The sequence below is a fragment of the Passer montanus genome, unplaced genomic scaffold (assembly GCF_014805655.1).
Source record: "Passer montanus isolate IOZ18808 unplaced genomic scaffold, ASM1480565v1 scaffold63, whole genome shotgun sequence".
In the NCBI taxonomy this organism is placed as follows: domain Eukaryota; kingdom Metazoa; phylum Chordata; class Aves; order Passeriformes; family Passeridae; genus Passer; species Passer montanus.
The window spans coordinates 356,701-374,809 of record NW_024371371.1 but is presented as its reverse complement, the minus strand read 5'-3'; the positions used below and the strand labels follow the sequence as shown (position 1 = coordinate 374,809).

At 59.2% G+C, this 18,109-nt stretch overlaps 1 protein-coding gene across 1 annotated transcript; it reads right to left on the bottom strand.

Annotated features, from left to right (window-relative positions):
• Nucleotides 1-2,190: 2,190 nt before the first annotated feature.
• On the bottom strand, nt 2,191-14,673 carry ETV5 (ETS variant transcription factor 5). The gene is made up of 12 exons (XM_039728005.1): nt 14,329-14,673; nt 14,064-14,151; nt 13,911-13,958; nt 13,758-13,808; nt 8,770-8,899; nt 8,445-8,678; nt 6,655-6,914; nt 5,863-5,922; nt 5,420-5,488; nt 4,887-5,056; nt 4,082-4,183; nt 2,191-3,951 (listed from the first exon to the last, which is right to left on the bottom strand). The coding sequence occupies exons 1-12, from the start codon at nt 14,371-14,373 to the stop codon at nt 3,730-3,732; spliced, it is 1,479 nt and encodes a 492-aa protein (XP_039583939.1). The 5' UTR covers nt 14,374-14,673; the 3' UTR covers nt 2,191-3,729.
• Between the last annotated feature and the right edge of the window lie 3,436 nt (nt 14,674-18,109).

Genomic DNA, 18,109 nt, shown 5'->3' with positions numbered 1-18,109 from the left:
AATAGGAAAAACCACATTTTCCCCCATTCAATACCAGCTGCATTTTTATTTTCTGCTTACCCAGTGTCACAGATCGTTGTTCACCCCGAGCTGCTGATGGGATCTTTACCACACAGAGGTGGAAGCTGTGAGGATTGGACACCAGCACCAAGGTTTTTCCCAGCCTGGATAGATGAATCCTCCCCAAAACGGTGCTTCATTGCTCACCATCCTCTCTGCTTGCTCCTCTTCATCCTCCCCAGTGGCTGGGAGCAGTGGGAGGAAGGCAGGAGGCAAATGGTGTGGGAATATGGGATGGAGGGCACCAAGGTGGTGAGCCCTGGGGATGGAGCAGGGGTAGCCTGGGCCATTCCTGGTCCTGGGGGCAGTGGGGGCAGCTGCAGCAGTGCTCCCCATCCCGTGGCATGTTGGAGCATGTCTAAGAGGGCACATCCCCGTGCCTGAAGCAGCATCTGATGGGGCAGGAGGTGACAAGGGAGCACACATGCTTCCCCTCCTACTTTCCCTCCATCTCCCCAGCTCCTGACAGATGCTGGTCCAGCCCCTGCTCTGCTGGGAGCTCCTGTCCCTGGGAGGCTGCAGACAGGACACTGAACAGCTCTGGCTTGTCCCTCAGCCTCGGGGTGGGGACAAGTGGGACCAGGCACTGAGGGCAGCTCCATCCCCTCTGCATGGAGCACGAGCACAGGGAGGGGTGACACACAGCAGGGTCAAATAAGGAGCAAATTCTTGGTGTCCTAAGCAATAAAAGCCAGTGAGGTATCAAACCCTTTGGGGCTTGAACCCTTTTGTCCCACACTGACAAACTGGAACAGAAAAACCCCTCTTCCCAACCTCTCCCTTCTGTAAGAGCAGCCTGAGAGATGCCCCTGGAGCCCCAGCCCTGCCCACAGCAAGATTTGCAGGGCCAGGGTTATGGTGTGATCGAGATGCTTGACGAAGGCTTTGAAAGGCTTTGCTTTATCTGCCCATCCTCATCCTCACCATCCATAATTGGTCCCAGGTCTTTGCCCCTCGGCCATCTGCCTGCCGGCCGCGCTGCCGGTGGCCCCGTCTTCCCCCTGCTCCCTCCTGAGCACCAGGACAGCCTGGGTGGGATTACCAGGCACTGTCTGGAGCTCAGATCACCTGGGTTTTGCAGCCTTGGGCAGAGGACAGGACTTTGCGGAAAATAAAGATGGAATAGGTTGGGAGTGTAAGATGTCTCCTGAGGCTGAGCAGCTGATTTAGCTCCTTGAAGGCTTCATGCCAGAGGAATTGGTTTTGCTGGATGTTTTGGAGCCTGCTTTGCCCTGCCTGGGCTGGGAGACAGCCACGCTTCCCCGTGCAGCTTAATACTTCAGGCATGATGGAAGAGCAGCTTAAGGGCCCATTAGCAAGGTGGCTGGCAGCCAGCAGTGGATGCAGGCGAGGTGGGGTGGGTGGGTGTGTGAAAAGCATCATGGCACACAAGGACCTTTCATCTCTCCACTGCCACATCTAGGCATGGGGCTTGGCTGGGCTGTGAACATAAGCTGGAAGAGAAGACGTGTCAGAGTATCTCCAACAGCATCACACCAGCCCCCTGCACAGATGGGCTGGGAGCCCGTGGCCACCCTGACTCAGCCCAGCTAAACTGAGGCCAGTGGCAGTGGGCAGTTCTGGGGTGTTCGAGTTTTTCTGCAGCCTGTCAGGAGAAACACAAACCCTCCAGCTGGATCAAGTCCTCACAGAACAGCCTCTGCCCTCCACCCACCTCCTTCATCTTTCTGCAAACCCTGAATTTTTCTCAGCCTAGAAATGGAGACAATGGGGGACCACTGCCAATAGCTTGTGGAAGGGCTTTAGCCCTGCTTGATGGCAGGTGCTTGGGTTCCAGGGGAGTGGAGGACTCACTGAGAAACCCTGGGAAGAGGAAATATTAAATTGCACCTACTGTGCGCAAGCCACCCCCATTTCAAATGGATCCTCTCATGGGATGTGGTTTTGTGAAAGCCATGGCACCATCCACACCCAGGAGCAACAAATCCACAACTGGGGAGAGGGCAGGGGGGCTGCAGAGAGAGCAGCTCTGGTGACTTGGTTTCAGCTCCAGACACATCAGGCTGCAGGCCCCAGATGCTGGGCTGTAGCCTGGATCCCTCCAAGCACAGCCAGGGGCTCCTCCCAGCCCAGGCAGCAGGCAAAGCAGGAGCCCAGGCACTCAGGGAGGAACAGGAAGCAAGATCCTTTATTGTACACAGTACAGAATGTAATGCAGCTTTGCAGGAGATACATAGCCCTGCTTGAATAAAGATATTTCAAATCAGTCCTCAGATTAACTCCTTCTGCACTGCAGACCTGCCAGACCGAGCAAATGGTTAAAAACCCGTCCCCAAGGTGGGGTTCCCAAAACCAAATGCTCCCCATGGGTACAGGCCACTGCAGCCACCATGGGGAGAGCAACCAAGTCACTGTAGAGTTAATCTTCATACTTCCCAAAAAAAAAAATAAATCAGACAAAAAAAAAAAACCAACCAAAAAAAAAACACCAAAAAACCAAACAAAAATTCCAACCGAAGCTAACTAAAGAAGAGAAAAAAATCCTATACAGCATTTACAACAAAACATGTAGCCTGGTGCAGGGGAGGCAGGTATGGATATATGAGTGGTGGAGGAGTGTTAAGAGGTGCAGCGAGGGGTGGGGGGAGCTGGAGAGAAGTGGGGTATTAAGGAAGGGGGGTGGGGGACCCCCCATCCCTGCCCACCTCAGCCTTACAGCCCAGCTCCGAGGCCATGCCGAGCAGGGGGAGCACAGCTGAGCCAGTATTGGGATTCAGTCCTGGCTCCCCTGGGAAAGAGGGCTGGAGCAGTGAAATGGAGTGGACCAGATCCTTCGGCAGCCATCCCAGGAAGCCACGGGCATCGAGGGCTCCCCCTGCCACCAGGAAAGCCACGGGGGTGTCCCCAGGGGCTCCAGGGACAGCAGCCAAGCTGCAAAAAATAGCTTTGCCTTAAAATACAAAAAATCTACAAAAATCAGTTTAGAAACCTTTAGTATTTTCCTAAAACATCCCAAAAAAAAAAACAAAAAACAACCGAAGAGGAAGTTAGTGTCAGGGTTTCCTCCCCATAAATGCAACCCATGGCCCACGGCCAGAGCTGGGGAGGATCGAGGGCACGGAGAGGATGCAGGAGGTTCTAGGGGAACAACAGGTTATATGGGGAGGGGGCTCAGGAAGAAGGCAGAAGGCTCCTCGGGGTTGGGGTAGGATGCTGCGCACATCAGCCCCGGGGCGCTGGCCCGGGCGGCCCCCCCGCATCCCTCCTCTCTGTGCAAATCAAAGCCCTTTCCACCACACAAGGCAGCTACGCGGATTGTGCTCGATGCAAAGCAGATTGTCGTGACAACTGGCCAGGCAGCCACGCAGCCCAGCCCCGAGGCACTGCCAGAGCCAGGGCCTGGGGAAGAGACTGCGACTTTAGGCTCCCGGCGCCCCAAGAGCTCACACTGACGCATGGCAGGAGGTGCCAGCCACGGGCAGTCCTGTGCACTAGCCCTTGGAAAGGAAGGGTGGGAATTCGGCGGCGACACACGTGGGGCGTTTTAAATTCCTCGAATTTGTGTGCGCACCCATGCTGTTTTGTCGTTGGGGTTTGGTTTGGTTTTTTTTTTTTCCCCCTCTTATGGACAGCCAAAAATACTCTTTAGAAAACCGTGTTTGCCCCAGGTGCATGCGCTAGTGCCAATGGCTCTGCCAGCCGGCCGAGTCAGTAGGCGAAGCCCTCCGCGTAGGGAAGGCTGCCGCAGGGATCCATCTCCAGGAGGAAGGCAGGGCTGTCCTCAAAGTGTGTCAGGGGCACCGTCTCCTCCTCTGGCACGGGGCAGTCCGGCTCTGTCTTCAGGAAAGGGCGCTGGTTGTCAGGATAGGCCATGGAGAAGAGGGCGTCGGGGTCACAGACGAATTTATAGACGTACCGCTCGCCGGCAACCTGCAGGGAGGAGGGAGGGCGTGAGCATTTCCCTGCCTTGGGGAGCACCACACACCTCACATCAGACCTAATCACTCCTCTGCTGCACCCTGGGAGAGCAGGGGACAGTCACACGCTGCTGTGAGCTCACCTTCTGCATGATGCCCTTCTCGTAGTAGTAGCGCAGGGAGCGGCTGAGCTTGTCGTAGTTCATGGCGGGTCGGTTCTTCTGGATGCCCCAGCGCCGTGCTACCTACGGGGAGAGAGGTGGCAGCCATCAGGGCTCCAGCCAGGCCCGGAACAGGGATCCTCAGGGGGAATCACAAAGGAAATGCAGGCAAGAGGCTTGTTTGAGGGGGCTGGGGCAGCTGGAGAGGTGTCACCGTGGTCTGGGAGTGCTTCCCCGCCTGCCACGATAAATGCTCCAGCTCTGACCACACAGCCACCGCCAGATCAGGGGCCAAATCAAAAGCCATTTCATTAGGGAGAGGAGCCTGCCAAAAAAGCAGCTTCAAAATACCACAATTTCCATGCATGGCGCAAGAGATATTATGGGTAATTACCCACAATGCGCAGCTCGGGGCTGGCTACAGCTGCTCTCAATTACTCCCCAAGCAGCTCCTTCCTCTGTGTCACCCTCCCGTGGAGCTGTGTGGCTCCAGCACAGAGCTGCTGCTGCTGGAAACCCAGGGCAAAGCATGGGAGCAGCTTGGGAAGGAGGGAGCTGTGGCAGAGCAGCAGAACTCAGCAAGGCAGAGCACAGAGGCAGCACCACCACGGCTGGTGACCACTGCCAGCCTCGGGAGCCTCGAGGCAGTGGAAGGCACTAAAGGCAAATTTCTGCAGCTGACTGGAGAGCAGAGATACGTGTGAGTGGGAAGGCTCTGTTGCATGGGAAGGATCCACTCCTGCATCCCCACAGGCACTCCCCAGCTCCAGGGCAGGACCCCTCGTACCTCCTCAGGCTCGATCAGCTTGAACTCCATGCCCCGGCCGGTCCAGGCGATGAAGTGGGCGTTGGCAGGGTCATCCAGGAGGGTGACCAGGAACTGCCAGAGCTGCAGGGAGCCACGCCGCTGGTAGGGAGGGCCCTCACGGTACAGGGTGGGCTCCTGCTTCACTTTACCTGCTTGCACAAAGAGACACCTGGTTAAACAGCCCGGCTCTGCCCCTCTCCCAGGCTGTGTCACCAGCAGGAGACACGTACAACAACATGGGTCATCCCTGTGCCGAGACACCCAAGCAGGATCAGGCCATGGGGTGGGAGAGGTGCTGGGGATGGTGCTGCAGGCAGGTAGGTGTCAGTGACAGAGATGGAGCACGGCAGTGATGCCAAGTTGCCACGTGGGATGATGCTCAGCAGCTCTCAAGAGCACCGTGCCAACACTGCTTGGCTTTATAAGCCAGGCACTGCAGATCCCAGCACCCCCACATCTTCCTCCATGAGCCCCAGTTCCCCTGCAGGCCTCCTCTGGGGCCAGATTCTTACCCTCCAGCCTCTCGGGTACCACGCACGTGTCATCAAAATACAATCGTGTGTCCTTTTCATATGAAAATCCTGTGGGGAAAAGACCCTTTGTGAGCACAGGGCCCCTCCACCACCCTGGCTGGACCCCAAAAAACCCTGGCTTGGCTGAATCCAGCACAGGACCCCATGCACAGCTCTACAAGCAGACCAATTCCCACCTATTCAGTGGCTGAGCTCTGTGCAGCTCTGCCACTCTCATGCTCCCAAACCCCACTGGCAGCTCTGCACTATCCCAGATTCCCTCACAGGGGCTGCTGGCTGCTTTTGGGGCTGGTGCCAGCACGTGTGGCTCTCATGGGCCCCACAGTGCTCTCATGGGTGTTTTCTGGGTGCCCAGGGAGTGCTGCCTGCCAAGGGAGGGGAGGGCTGGGGCCAGGGCAGGGGGACAGTGGGGAGTCACTCACCGTCATGGCTGTTGGGGAAGACATTCCCCCGTAGGTACGAGGACTGGCAGTTAGGCACTTCTGAGGGGGAAATGAAGTTACATTAGGGCTGTAAACCCTGTGGGTGCCACCATGGATTTGGCAGCATATTCTTTACCCCAAGCATGTCTTACAGTGAAGTCTGGGAACCTTCCCCCCTCCCCATGCTCCCAGGTCCACTACATCCATCCTCAACGTGGCAGCATATTCTTTACCCCAAGCATGTCTTACAGTGAAGTCCGGGAACCTTCCCCCCTCCCCATGCTCCACTACATCCATCCTCAACATTGCGGAAAAGAAACCCAGTATGATTTGGGGTAGCACTGGAATTTAGACTGGAGCTGCTGGAGTTTCCACAGGCCCCACATGCAGGGAGGCACTGCTGCACCTCCCCTACCATCTGCCTGGCTGTGCCACCCTCCACCCCGAGGTTGGGGTATTTTTAGGTCCTAAGGCGATTAGAGGATTTTTCCGTGATGCTGGTAGGGTCCAGCAGCCAGCAACCACAGCTGGCCCTAGGCCAGAGCCAAGGGGGGACCCACCAGGCACTGTGGGGCACCCCGGGCCCGACCACACCACTGGCATCAGGTGAACTCCTGCTATATCCCCTGGCTTTGGAAAAGGAGGAAAGAAGAAGGCAAAGCAGCTCCAGGGTGACACAGCACCCACTGCCTGAGGCTCAACCCTGCCCCTGCCACGCTGATGGCAGAGATGCTCTGCTCCCTGGTGTGTCACTGGTGTAGCCCACCCCGGCTGCCCCCGACCCACACCCACCTGAGTCAATGCAGTAGTCCCGGGGCTCCTGCTTGATGCCCATGGGGGGCTGGAAGCTGTGGCCGGGGGGACCGGGCAGGCCAGGGCCGCCGTGCTCGTAGAGGGGGTCGTGGTACTCCTGCTTGAATCCCTGAGGGGGGCGGGGGGCAGCAGGGCCCAGGGGCTCCGACAGCTGCCGGTGGTAGAGGGGGCGGCTGTCCCCCGGGACCCCGGCCGGCGGCGGGAAGGGGTGGCAGGGCTCCGACAGCTGCCTCTGAAACCTGGGGAGAGGGACGTGCCATTACTGGGGAGTGCGGTCAGCTCCCACCCCGAAGCAGAACTGCCTGGCAGCTGGGTGCCCTCAGCACCCACAGCAGGCTGGGATGGCTCCTCAGGAGCACAGCCAGCACGGGGTGCGGAGAAGCGGGTTGCTGAGAATCCCTGTGCCCCTCTAAGCACTGAGGAGCCCAAGACGGAACAGCAGGATAACACCTACAGTAAAGCACTCTGGCCTTCAGGTAGCTGGAAAGGAATGAAAACAGGAGCAAAAAACCACTCCCCAGCGCTGGTATCTCTGTAAAGCAGTAGGATCTGTCCCCAGCGTGGGGGCAGGGGCCAGGGATGCTGTGCATGGGTGGGCGCTTACGCAAAGCCAAATCCACTCCGCAGCTCCAGCCGGCTGCTAATCCGCCCGCGCAGCTGGGATTAAACCTTGAACCCGACAGCAGGGAGCACTATTTTGGGCTCCACGGCGCTGCCATGCTGCTCAGAGCAGGGCTCCTGCTGGTGGCGACGGACGAGGGACCATCTCAGGGGGTGCTGCCACATCCCCTCGTCCTCCGGCACCTTGAAAGGTGATCTTGGAGCTCCGTGCGGCTCCTCTCAGCCGGCCCTGCGCCATTTGGCTTTGTAACCCGAGCCCTCCCAGCTGCCGGGCTGGGATTACTCCATTTCCGAGCCGTGTCCCTCTGCCCTTCCTGAACGAAACCCAAGCCCCGTGCTGGCACGGTGCTTCCCAAGGGGTCGCAGCCAGCCCCCTGCACGGCCTGAAGGTCACACGGAGCCCCGCTTTGCTGGGGAGGGATGCCTCCCTGCTGTGGGCACATTCCAAGGGCTTCCCTGGCCCCACTGCCAGGCTGCCACATCTTGTCCCGTGCCCACAGGGGTGACACGGTGGCTGTCACAGCAAAGGACATCCACAGGCCACAAGCAGAGTACCTACTGAGAGTACCCACAGGAGCAAACCCAGCGTGAGGGAAGGGACTGGCAGAGCTTCCAGGGATGGGGAAGTGTTGGGGAGTGAAGCCACAGCCTGGAGAGGAAGGAGGGAACAGGGATCTCCCACCATAGCCCACAAAGTCATGGAGATGGAGCTCTGGACCACCCCCAGCCCGGGGTGCACACGGGCAGGACAGAGATGGTCACAGCTCCACAGGGCTTGGGCAGCAGAGCTGCAGTGGGTGGGAATGAGGAGAGCAGGTCCTGACTCAGGACCAGCACCTGCTGGGACTGGGCTGGATGCAGGAGTCAGCCTCTGCCTGCCCTGCCTTACCCAAGAGGGAGGCACAGGCTCTGCCCAATGTTCAGGGACTGGAAGGAGCAGGAGACAGAGCCAAAGATCCCAGCAGGAAGTGGCAAGTTTTGCCACACGGGACCACAGGCGACAACATTTGTCCCACCAACTCCAACCACAGCACGGGGACAAAGAGAAATGCTCGTGCCTCTCTCCCCCACACTCTGGAACCACCGACCCACCCCAAGACTCCCCACAGAGCCCCGCAGGACTCCCGTGGCCACGGGGGCTGCCTCACCTGTGCTCTGCGGGGAATTGGTTCTCAGACATCATCTTTGGCATGTGAACGGGCGGCCGCGGCACGGCGAAGGGCGGCTGCTGCCGCTGCTCCTGCAGCGCCGGGGCAGTGCCGTGGGCCGCGGGCACGCCGGGGCCTGGCGGTGGCAGGGCTGGCCCGGGCTGTGCTGGGGACACCGGCGTGGCGGGCGGCGTTAATGGCTTGAACCCGGCGGGGGGCTTCCTGTCGTAGGCACTGCCAAGGGAGACGGGCAGGGGGGTTATGGTGACACCGAGGCGTGGCACGGAGTCCCCGAGGGGGACAGCGCTGTGCCCGGGCTACCTACCAGCAGTTGTAGAGGCACTTGTCCCCATAGCCGGCACAGAGAGCCTGCTCGTGGCTGCAGGATGACAGCTCCGAGGAAGGGCTGGGCAGCTCCCGCTTGATCTTTGCCGGAGGTGGGGCGTGCAGGACCACTGCAAGGACAGCGAGCAGGACACAGGGTCACCCACAGGGGAGAGGGCGATGGGAGCGTCACCCCGGCAAGCATCAGCTCTTTGCTTGGGAAGATGGTGCTGACTTACGCCCTGGGAGCACTCAGCAAACTGAACCGGGGTGATGCAGTGCCCTGCAAACTGAACCGGGGTGATGCAGTGCCCTGCAAACTGAACCAGGGTGATGCAGTGCCCTGCCAGGCCCAGGCACTGGTGAAGTGAGCTAGGGTGGCAGGGGAGGGCAGAGCTGGGACAGCCACAGCAGCCCGGGACATTGTTCTCAGAAGGGGAATTGCCACAGGGGCTGTGAGAGGGGCAGCTCCACAACAGCCTGAGATGAGACACGTGCTGTCCACCAGCCCCTGAGCGAGTGGAGCAGAGCCCAGGCACCACAGGCAGTGCCTGCCTCCCCAAGGCACAGAGCAAGGGGGGACAGAGTGGAGCTGCAAGGCCTCACAAACACCAACCCACTCGCCCTCGCAGGGACAAACCCACTTGCAGAGCTTTTGAGCGGGATCCACCTTCCCACAGCCAAGGTGGTCCAATGGGATCTGGTCCTAGGGTCCCACAATTGTATGAGCTCAAGTGACAAACATCCCATTAAACCCAAATCCTCTCCACCCACTCCCAAGCTCACTTGCTATATATATAATTATAAACTGAGTAATATACGCTTAAGCTAATTAATTTCTAAAAGCAGGCGCCCTAGGAAAGGGAAAGCGCCTCAGAGCTCAGTACCTAAATAGTGCCTCAGAGGAGAGCCAAGCCTAATCGGAAGTGGAGTATTAGCTTCATGTGAAGCCTAAACACAGCCCAGCTACGCTGGAGAGGAGCAAATAGCTCCAGGACAACTGTTCACAGCTTGCCAGGTAATTAGCTGCTCCCCTAATTTGTCAAAACCTTTAAAGAGCTGCTGACTCCCCTTTCCACCCATCCCCCCCTCGGAAGGCCTCAATACAGCTGGTACCAAGGGCATAAACCCCCCTCCCTTCCCCAGAAGGATTTGAAACACAAAGCCCAGCGCTGAGCCAGCACAGCCCCCCACACGCCTCCCAAGCCGGATTTATCCCACTCCTCCTTCCCCCCTCCCCAGCAGCTTTTGCCACTCTCAGCACTTCCAGCCTGAAAAAGGGGGAAGGCACGGCGGCAGCAGAGCACAGGCACCCCGCGAGCCATGGGAAAGCAAAGGGAACTGCCTCTGGAAGGGCTCCAGCTGCCTATCGCGGGCACGGCTCTCCCAAACAGGCTCCGTGTTGTTGGAGCGAGTTGTTTTTCCGCCAGTCGTACAATGGGGTCTGGTTATTCATTGAAAAAAAAAAAAAAAAAAAAAAGCCTCCAGTCCCCGAGCAGGCACCACCCTCCATTCACAAACACTTCGTAGCGCTCCATTCATGTGGCTGAGGGAGGAGAAAAAAAAAAAAAAAAAGAAAGGAAAAATTTCCCCAGAGCTTAGCGCTGCCATTCAAAAAAAAAGGGAAATGAGCCTTAAGATCCTAACAGAGACCAGCTGTCCAAGCCGGGACTCTGTGCAACGTTTGGATTCCTTACACAAACACGGCGGGGCCGGCGCTGCTCAGCACGGCTGCTCCATGCCAAGCTCACGGCCAGCCAGGCTCTGCAGGACTCTGGGGGCACCGAGGGGCAGGTTTTGGGGGGAAGGAGCTGGGTTTGGGTCCCAGCAGCGAGCAGCCAGGTGGGAGGAGCTGCCCTGCACCAGCACACAACACCTCAAAGGAACACCGGGTGCACAAGCACTTCTACCCTTTCCGGTCCTGCCCTGGGCACTGTAATTAAAAGCTAAAAAAATATATAAAAATACTCAGAGGGAGCAGCTCAACTGCAGAGAGGGCTGGAGCAGATGCGTCAGCAGATCCACAGCAAGGCTGAGCCACGGCAGCAGCGAGGGTGCCTGGCAGCCCCTCTGGGCTGCTCTGGCCTCCAGAGGTGGAAGGACCCTGGGGAGGCTGGGCAAGGCACCAGCCACCCGTGCCACTGCTGTGCCAGCCAGGAGGGGAGGTAGGGGAGGCTCAGGCAAAGCCTCCCAGTGCCATGCAAGCAGTGGAAATGCCCCCAGTGCCAACCATCAGACATCTCCCATGGAAAGGGGGACACCACAAAGCCGCTCGAGGCCTTGAATTCCCAGTGAATCCCTTGATGGGGGACAGGGCAGGTTATTCCCACCCATCAGCACCACTGGACCTCCACGAGACTAAGCTCACAGAGCACTGGCTTCCTCTGCATGAGCCAAGGGAAGGCAAGCAAGCCACCACTGCCAGCCCAGGGACACTGGCACCCACTCAAGCTGTCACCTGGGAGCCGAGCCCTGCGCCTGCCCCTCCATCCCCCAGCACTACAGGAGGCACCCAAGGTCACAGCAGGAGAGGAGTCAGAAATAGAAGCCAGGATCCTGCTTTCCTTTGTTTAAACAAGTCTTCCTCACAAACAAACCTCCCTCTTTCATTTTGGTGTGTAAGAAACTGCATGCCCTGCCCGTGGCTGCTGCCACGTGCTGCCTGCACAGGGAGGCCACAGGTACCCTGGGAAGAAAAAATCACTTCTTGTGGGGCTTGATCTCCTCAGCCATGATCCCATCACTTCCCAGGTACTTAAACAATCAGTGGAGAGGTAACACGGTATGTACAGGACCACACTGCTGGTGAGCTCACACCCCTGCCCAGCCAGGGCTGCAGCAAGGTGAGCTCTGTGGAGCCACCACAGCCCCCTGGCTCCCATGGAAGGATCCACCACCTCCCTGGGCAACTTACAGGCACTGAATCTGGCCTCTTGCCACTCAGTCCAGGGCACTAAGAACAATGCATCCCTCATCTGGAGCAGCCTTGCCTTCCTTACAGTGGGATTTCCTCCCCAGCACAGTGACCCACTGCCCTCCATATTATTTTGCTACCAAGCCCCAACTTTAAGACCCTGTCTGCCAGGGATCTTGGCTATGGAATTGGGAACAGAGAGTGGCCAGTCACAGAGCTGTAGGCAGCTATGAGGGGGTTTTAGCAAGGCAAGAAGGATTCTGAGCATCTCCAAGACTCCACGTGGCACATCCCCCATTGCATGGGGTCCAAACTGAGCCTGGTTTGTCCCTTTTCCCTGCTGTGCCAAGGAAGCTTGGCCCTGGGAATGCAAGATGGGGCACAAGAGGTTTGCTCAGGATAAGAGAGCAGCAGTTTCCTCAGGGAAAAGGCATAGAGCCACACAGCTGCAGAAACAGAGTCCCCAAACATCTGTAGGGACTGAGGAGGGATCTACCTTTCCTCAGAAGCCAACGGATGCTGAACTCCAATGTGACTGCCAGCCCAGGAAGGCAGCGTGTCCCTGCTAGTGAAAGCTGGGTGCAGACCTCAGCTGCACCAGAGCCATCCTTCCCTCCCTTTCTACATGGCACACGCTTCAGAACTGGAGTTTCTCTGCTCTGTAAACTCTCTCTAGTGCAGGGATGCAAGAGCTGGGCTTCCCATTCCCCTCTGCCTCAGTGTGAGGCCCTGCACAGCCAGCATTGCAACAGCAAGAGGAACCTTTGCTTTCTCTCCCCAGGCAAGTTAAGGAAGGTTACTGCTGCAGGGAGTCACGCAGGCAGCTCTTTCAAGTGACAAAATCATTTCAACACCAGGTCCGCAGGCTGAGCAGATCAGAACACTTTTAAGAGTCCTGACCAAATAAACGCCTTTTTCTTCTCCTCTTTTTTCCTGCATCACCCAGAAAAGTTTGTCTCTCCTCTCTGAGCTCTTCAGGTTACAAGGAAAAAGAGACTGCCAAAAGGCACTGGAAACAGCTTCAGCTTCAAGAGCCACCCTCCCACGCACACTGCAGTTTCTGCTGCTCCGAGCAAGAGCTGCTGGGCTGTGCTGGGGATGTCAACAGACCCTTGTGTTCCTGACTCCGGGCTCGCCTTTTATCTCACGGGAGACAGGGGAAAAAAAACACATCTGAAACTTGGGCTGTCTGGACGGGCTCAATGGCAAGCTTCCCACTCCAAAGCAACCAAAGAGCAATAATTAACGCGCGTTTGCCGTCGGAGGAGATACCCCGCTGCATGCTGTGACAGAGCTGGAATGAAAAATCTGTTCGACTGCAGGCTAAATTTGATTTCCTCCGAGTTCCATAGCTGTCTGGCTCGGCAGCAAAACCCAGCCACCGACACCAAGCTACTACTTGTGCTTGCCAGGTAACAACTCAAAACATCCTGATTCCGCCCCCGTTCTCCCCCAGCCGACCCCAGAGCCCCACGCGCCATTCCCCGGCCCCTGCCTCGCCACTGACCCTCTCTGGCAGCACAGCACGGCTCAGAACCAGCTCTGCCTCTTATGCAATTCACCAGGGACTGCATTTTCACTGGCCTCCTTTTCAAGAGGCTGGCTTGCCAGTGATTAATGCTGCTTAAAGCGGCTCAAGTTTCACCGCTCAGCCTCGCTCCTGCCAACAGCGCCGGGCCAGGAACTCTACAAAGCTCTAGAAACTGCAGAGATTGTGGCTAACCAAGCAGCCCAGCACGGGTTATCTCCTCCACTTGAAAAGGAAAAGGAGTGTTTAGAAGGGAATCCAGCTCACTACGAACAAGCATCACGCCTCAGAGGAGCCCAGAGAGCAGTTTAGAGCTATTTCCACGCATCTGGCCACAGTTTTCCCCACTAACAAAAGGCAGGACGTTGCACACCGCATCTCCACGAACCCAAACCACACGTGCTTTCTCCCAAAAGCCCTTGATTTCACGTTTCAGCCCCAGGAACAACTGCTTTCCCAAGGAAGCAACTCCAAACCCAGTGCAAATGTTTGCACAGGCACCCGAATGTCTACCCCCAGAGAACAAAACCCCGGCACAATCACTTACAGTTGTCAGACTGGAAATCTGGGACAAACTGTTCGTCATCGGGGACCTGAGCTAAAAAAAACAAACAAAAAAGTGGGTTTATGGCGTTTTCAGTTCTCAAAAAGATGCTCGCAGAATGATTTTAGATAGCAAAAGGCGGAGGTGAAGACTTGCCTTCAGCTAGCCAGGCCTCTTGGAGCTGGCTGAGATCCTGGAAGAGCTCTGGAACAGAGTGAAAGACTTATGCGCTCCACAGAAGAACAAATAAAACTGCCATTATTTGCAGGATTATTTCTAAAGAGGCCTCACGGGGCCAGCCCTGCCTACCTTCCGAGTCATGGGCCAGGTCGGTCTCCAAAAATTTCCTTTTCCTATCGGACCCCGGCCGGCCTCGGCCCTCCTCTGTGCAGGACTTCTGCAAGGAACAGGGTGACAGCTGCCCGCGAGGCTGGCAGCCCCCAGGGCCGGGGGTGCCCCCAGGGACAAGGGAGGCGCTCCCAAGGATGAGGAGTGGGTGCCCCAAGGATGGGGAAGGGGTGCCCCCAAGGCCGGGGAGGAAGGTGCCAGCGGGGATCACGGTGGGCAAACTTACCCCGGGGCCCATGAAGGGAACCTGCTGGTCGTAGAAGCCGTCCATGGTGCGGGCGAAGCGGGCAGTGCCCCCGGCCCGCTCAGCATCGACGCCGGCCCGGGAAGGGGGGTCCCGCCCGGGCTCCGGCAGGTGCGCGGCTGGGGGCGGAGGGGACGGGGAGGGGTCACACCCTGGCCCCTTCCACCCCCGGGGCTGGCTCGCTGCCGCCACGCCTCCCCGGGGAGCCGGCCCGCTCCTGCCGTGGCGGGTCGCAGCCCCCCGCTTCGTGATGTCACCTAATTTCTATAGAAACGGCCGTGACATCACGCGCCGTGGGAGCGGGAGGAGGCAGCGGGGCGGGCGGGCCGCCCTTCCCTTCCCTTCCCTTCCCTTCCCTTCCCTTCCCTTCCCTTCCCTTCCGGCCCTCGCTGAGAGCAGCAGACCCTGTGCAGCGCCCTGGATTGGTGACAGCCCAACAATTAGGTCCTATCAAGTGTGGCGCCGCTTGTTTACCCTCCGCGCTGGCCAATGGCGTGCCGCCGCCCTGCCGCCCGCGCCGCCTGATTGGCTGCGCGGCCGCTCCGCGCCCGCCCGCGCGCCGCTCCGCCGAGCACCATTGAGAACGGCTGAGTGGGCGGGGGCGGAGGCGGCCAATGGGCGCGCGGCGATTTGCCTGGCCCCGCCCGGGACGTTTTTCATTCATAAAAAAATAGAAGGGGGAAAAGGCTGGCGGGTGGGGCCGGGGCAGCGCAGGATTTAAAGGGGCCGCGGCCCTTTGCGGGAGCGGGGATGGAGGCTCTGCGGGCGGCCTTGGGGTGGGAGAACTGGGGAGGGGGGACAACCCCGGGTCCGGGTCCAGGGTGGCGAGGAAGGAGCGGGTCCGTGCACAGCGTGCCCAAGGAGCTGGCACACGGCAAGGCAGGCAGGTGGCACGGACCTCGGGCCTCACAGGCCGTGGGTCCCCTCTGCTTTCTTGGGATGTGGCGAGGCAGCGTCCCTGCGAGCCCAGGGCTAACCCAAGCCCGAGTTCTGATCTCGGCAGCCTTTCCCTGCAGCCTTTAAAAAAGGGGCATGGGAAAAATAGTTCCCACCTGCAAGGGCTTTGGGGCCACGGGTCCCTCCAAGCAGATTCATGGACACACACCCTTTGAAGGACACCAAACGTCCCAGAGGTCTGGGAGTGAATTTAGGACAGAATGGTGCCTGCCAGGCCTCTCACTGCAGCCTTGCCCTACTAAGTGCCTCAGTTTCCCTCCCTGAGACCTGCCGTGGGGACCTGGCAGCGGCTGCTCAGGGAGGACCCTGCAGTTTGCACAGGAAAAATGGGCTGTGGGGAGGCCTCACATGGTTGTGCAGGGAGACTAGGAAGTTACTGCTGGAGAAGGCAAAAACAAGGTGTTTGGTTACACACTGCACATCTCAGCTTGGGAAGGACAGGAACCTCCTGCTCGGATCCTGGGAAGCTGCCCAGGGATTCGGAAGTGTGTCGGTGCAGAGATGTCCTGGCCAGCCTGAAATGCTCAGGTTGTGGGCTTGTCAGTGTCCTGGGCGAGCTGCCCAGCCCGTCTTTGGGCTGCTGGGTCCGTGCTGGGTCACTGATGAGCTCCAGGGTCCCCCAGGGCCACCTCCAGCCCCAGGGACGACGGTGCTCGTGGCAGGTAGCTGTGTGCCATCGTGTCCCGGGTGGAATGAGGGGGGGCAGGAAGCACCGAGGGCACGGGGTGTCCTTGCTGCTCAGAGCTGCTCCTGGGGGCTCCGCAGGGCTCGTGCTCTCACTTCCCCTCTGCACAAAGGCAGCCCGATTGAATCACTGCAGGTAAAATTAGCACTGACACATGGGCGGGCAGGTGGCAAAACCCGGGCTGGGGAGCACGGTGGGCACGGGGCATGAGGGGGTCCCTGCAGGGCTGGGGGCACAACGGGGAGCCCAGGGCAGCTGCAGATCTGCTCGGGACCCCCGGGACACGGAGAGGTGACGAGGCCACGGGACAGGCAGGTGGGAGGTCACAGCAAGAGCTGAAACCCCCGGAGAGCCAGGGCTGGCAGGGGGGGATGGTGACCAGTGCCTGCTAAATTTAGACCCCCACTGATGAAAAAAAAAAAAAAATTTTTTTTTTTTTTGCAGGCTCCAAATTTAGCCGGATGCAGCTCCCAGTGAGCACCACTCCATCACGCTGCTGCCACTGCACCCCTTCAGCCCCGGCAGCCTGGAGTGGGCACTGCCTCCTTTAGTCCCCAGAGGGCCACACCCGGCCAGGGATGACCCCAGGGAGCAGCTGAGGAGCTCATGACCATCTTTATTGGAGGCACAGCCCGGGTGTACACGGCAACACGCGCTACGCTACGGACACCACGCAGGCAACCACGGCTACACACACACACAGGGACACGGGGCTGAGCCCCGGGGTGCCCAGCTCGCAGGGACCCCCCTGCAGCACTGGCAGCAGCGCCCAGGGGCTCGTCTGGGGGTTTGCTTCCATCCCACGCCCGTGGGGACTGGGCTGAACTGGGAGGCACTGGGGAGCGGGGGATGAAGGCCTCCAGTGCCCCTCATGGCTTGTTCCTCCCCGGAGCCAGGGACAGCTGGGGTGCAGGCCCAGCCCTGTGGGTCCCCTGGCCTCGGGACCTTTGCACCATCAGACTGAGGAGGTGGGAGCTGCAGCCCTGTTGGACCATGCCCTTGGCACTGTGGTTGCAGGCTGGAGCTGGGGCAGGGGGCAGGGAGCAGCTCCTGGCCATCAGAGGGGACACCTGGCTTGGAGCCTGGCAGTGCTGCTGGTGTGCCACCGTCCCACAGGGGTGGCCCTGGGCTCCCTGTGCCCTGCAGGACGTGGCTGAGCGTTCAGCCCTGGATTTCAGCTGCTCTCCCCTGGCACTGAGGGTGCAGGCACGGGCACAGTGCCCTCCTGCTCCCCCAGCTCTGCCAGCCACAGCAGAGAGCCCAGGGCTGCTCTTTGCCCAGAGCCAGCACAGTGTGACGGGGGCAAGGAGCAGAAAACCACAGCCCTGGGGTAAAACCTGCCTGGAGGCTGAGTGGGCAGGGAAGCAGAACCAAACCTGCTGCCATCCCACAGGGTGCCACCCTCCTGCAGGTGGCTGAGGTGGATTTTCACTCACTGTGAGGCACTGCTGCCCTTGGCAGTGGGCTGGGGACATGGAGGCAGCTGGCTCGTGGCACCTGGGCTTTGTTTGGCCTTGCTCCTTCTGCTTTCACCTGGCTACTCACAAACAGCTGCCCTGGGGGACAGGAGGAGGAGGAGGAGGAGGAGGAGGAGGAGGAGGAGAGGGTGGGTTTGCGCACCGCGGTGACGCCTGCCTGTGCACACAGGTCACCAACAGGTCCCCTCCAGCCACTCTGAGCAGGGCTGGCAGCACTGCCTGGGGACCTGCAGCATCAGCAGGGACTCAGTGGGCACTGGGGAGGACAGGGTGGCTCGTGCCAGCCCTGTGGCAGGGACGCAGAGGGGACAAGCAGTTTTCCTGCCTGCAGTGACACCCACGGGGCACACCCAGGAGCCTCCAGCAGCCCAGGGGAGCAGCTTGAATTCAGGATGTGGCTGGAGCCTGCATGCAGGCCCACTGCTGGAGGCACTGGGTGACTGCAGAAGCAGCCAGCAGCCCTTCCCAGGGGCAGCCTTGGCAGCTCCTGGCTGCTGGGAGGGCATCCAGGCCACCACAAACTCTGTGCATTCATCTGTCTTCTGGTCCCTGTGCATCCTGGAGAGAATCTGCATCCCCTGCTCTGTCCATCCATGGGTGATGCCAGCAAAGCCTGCCTGTGCATCCCAGGGGGTGCAGGCAG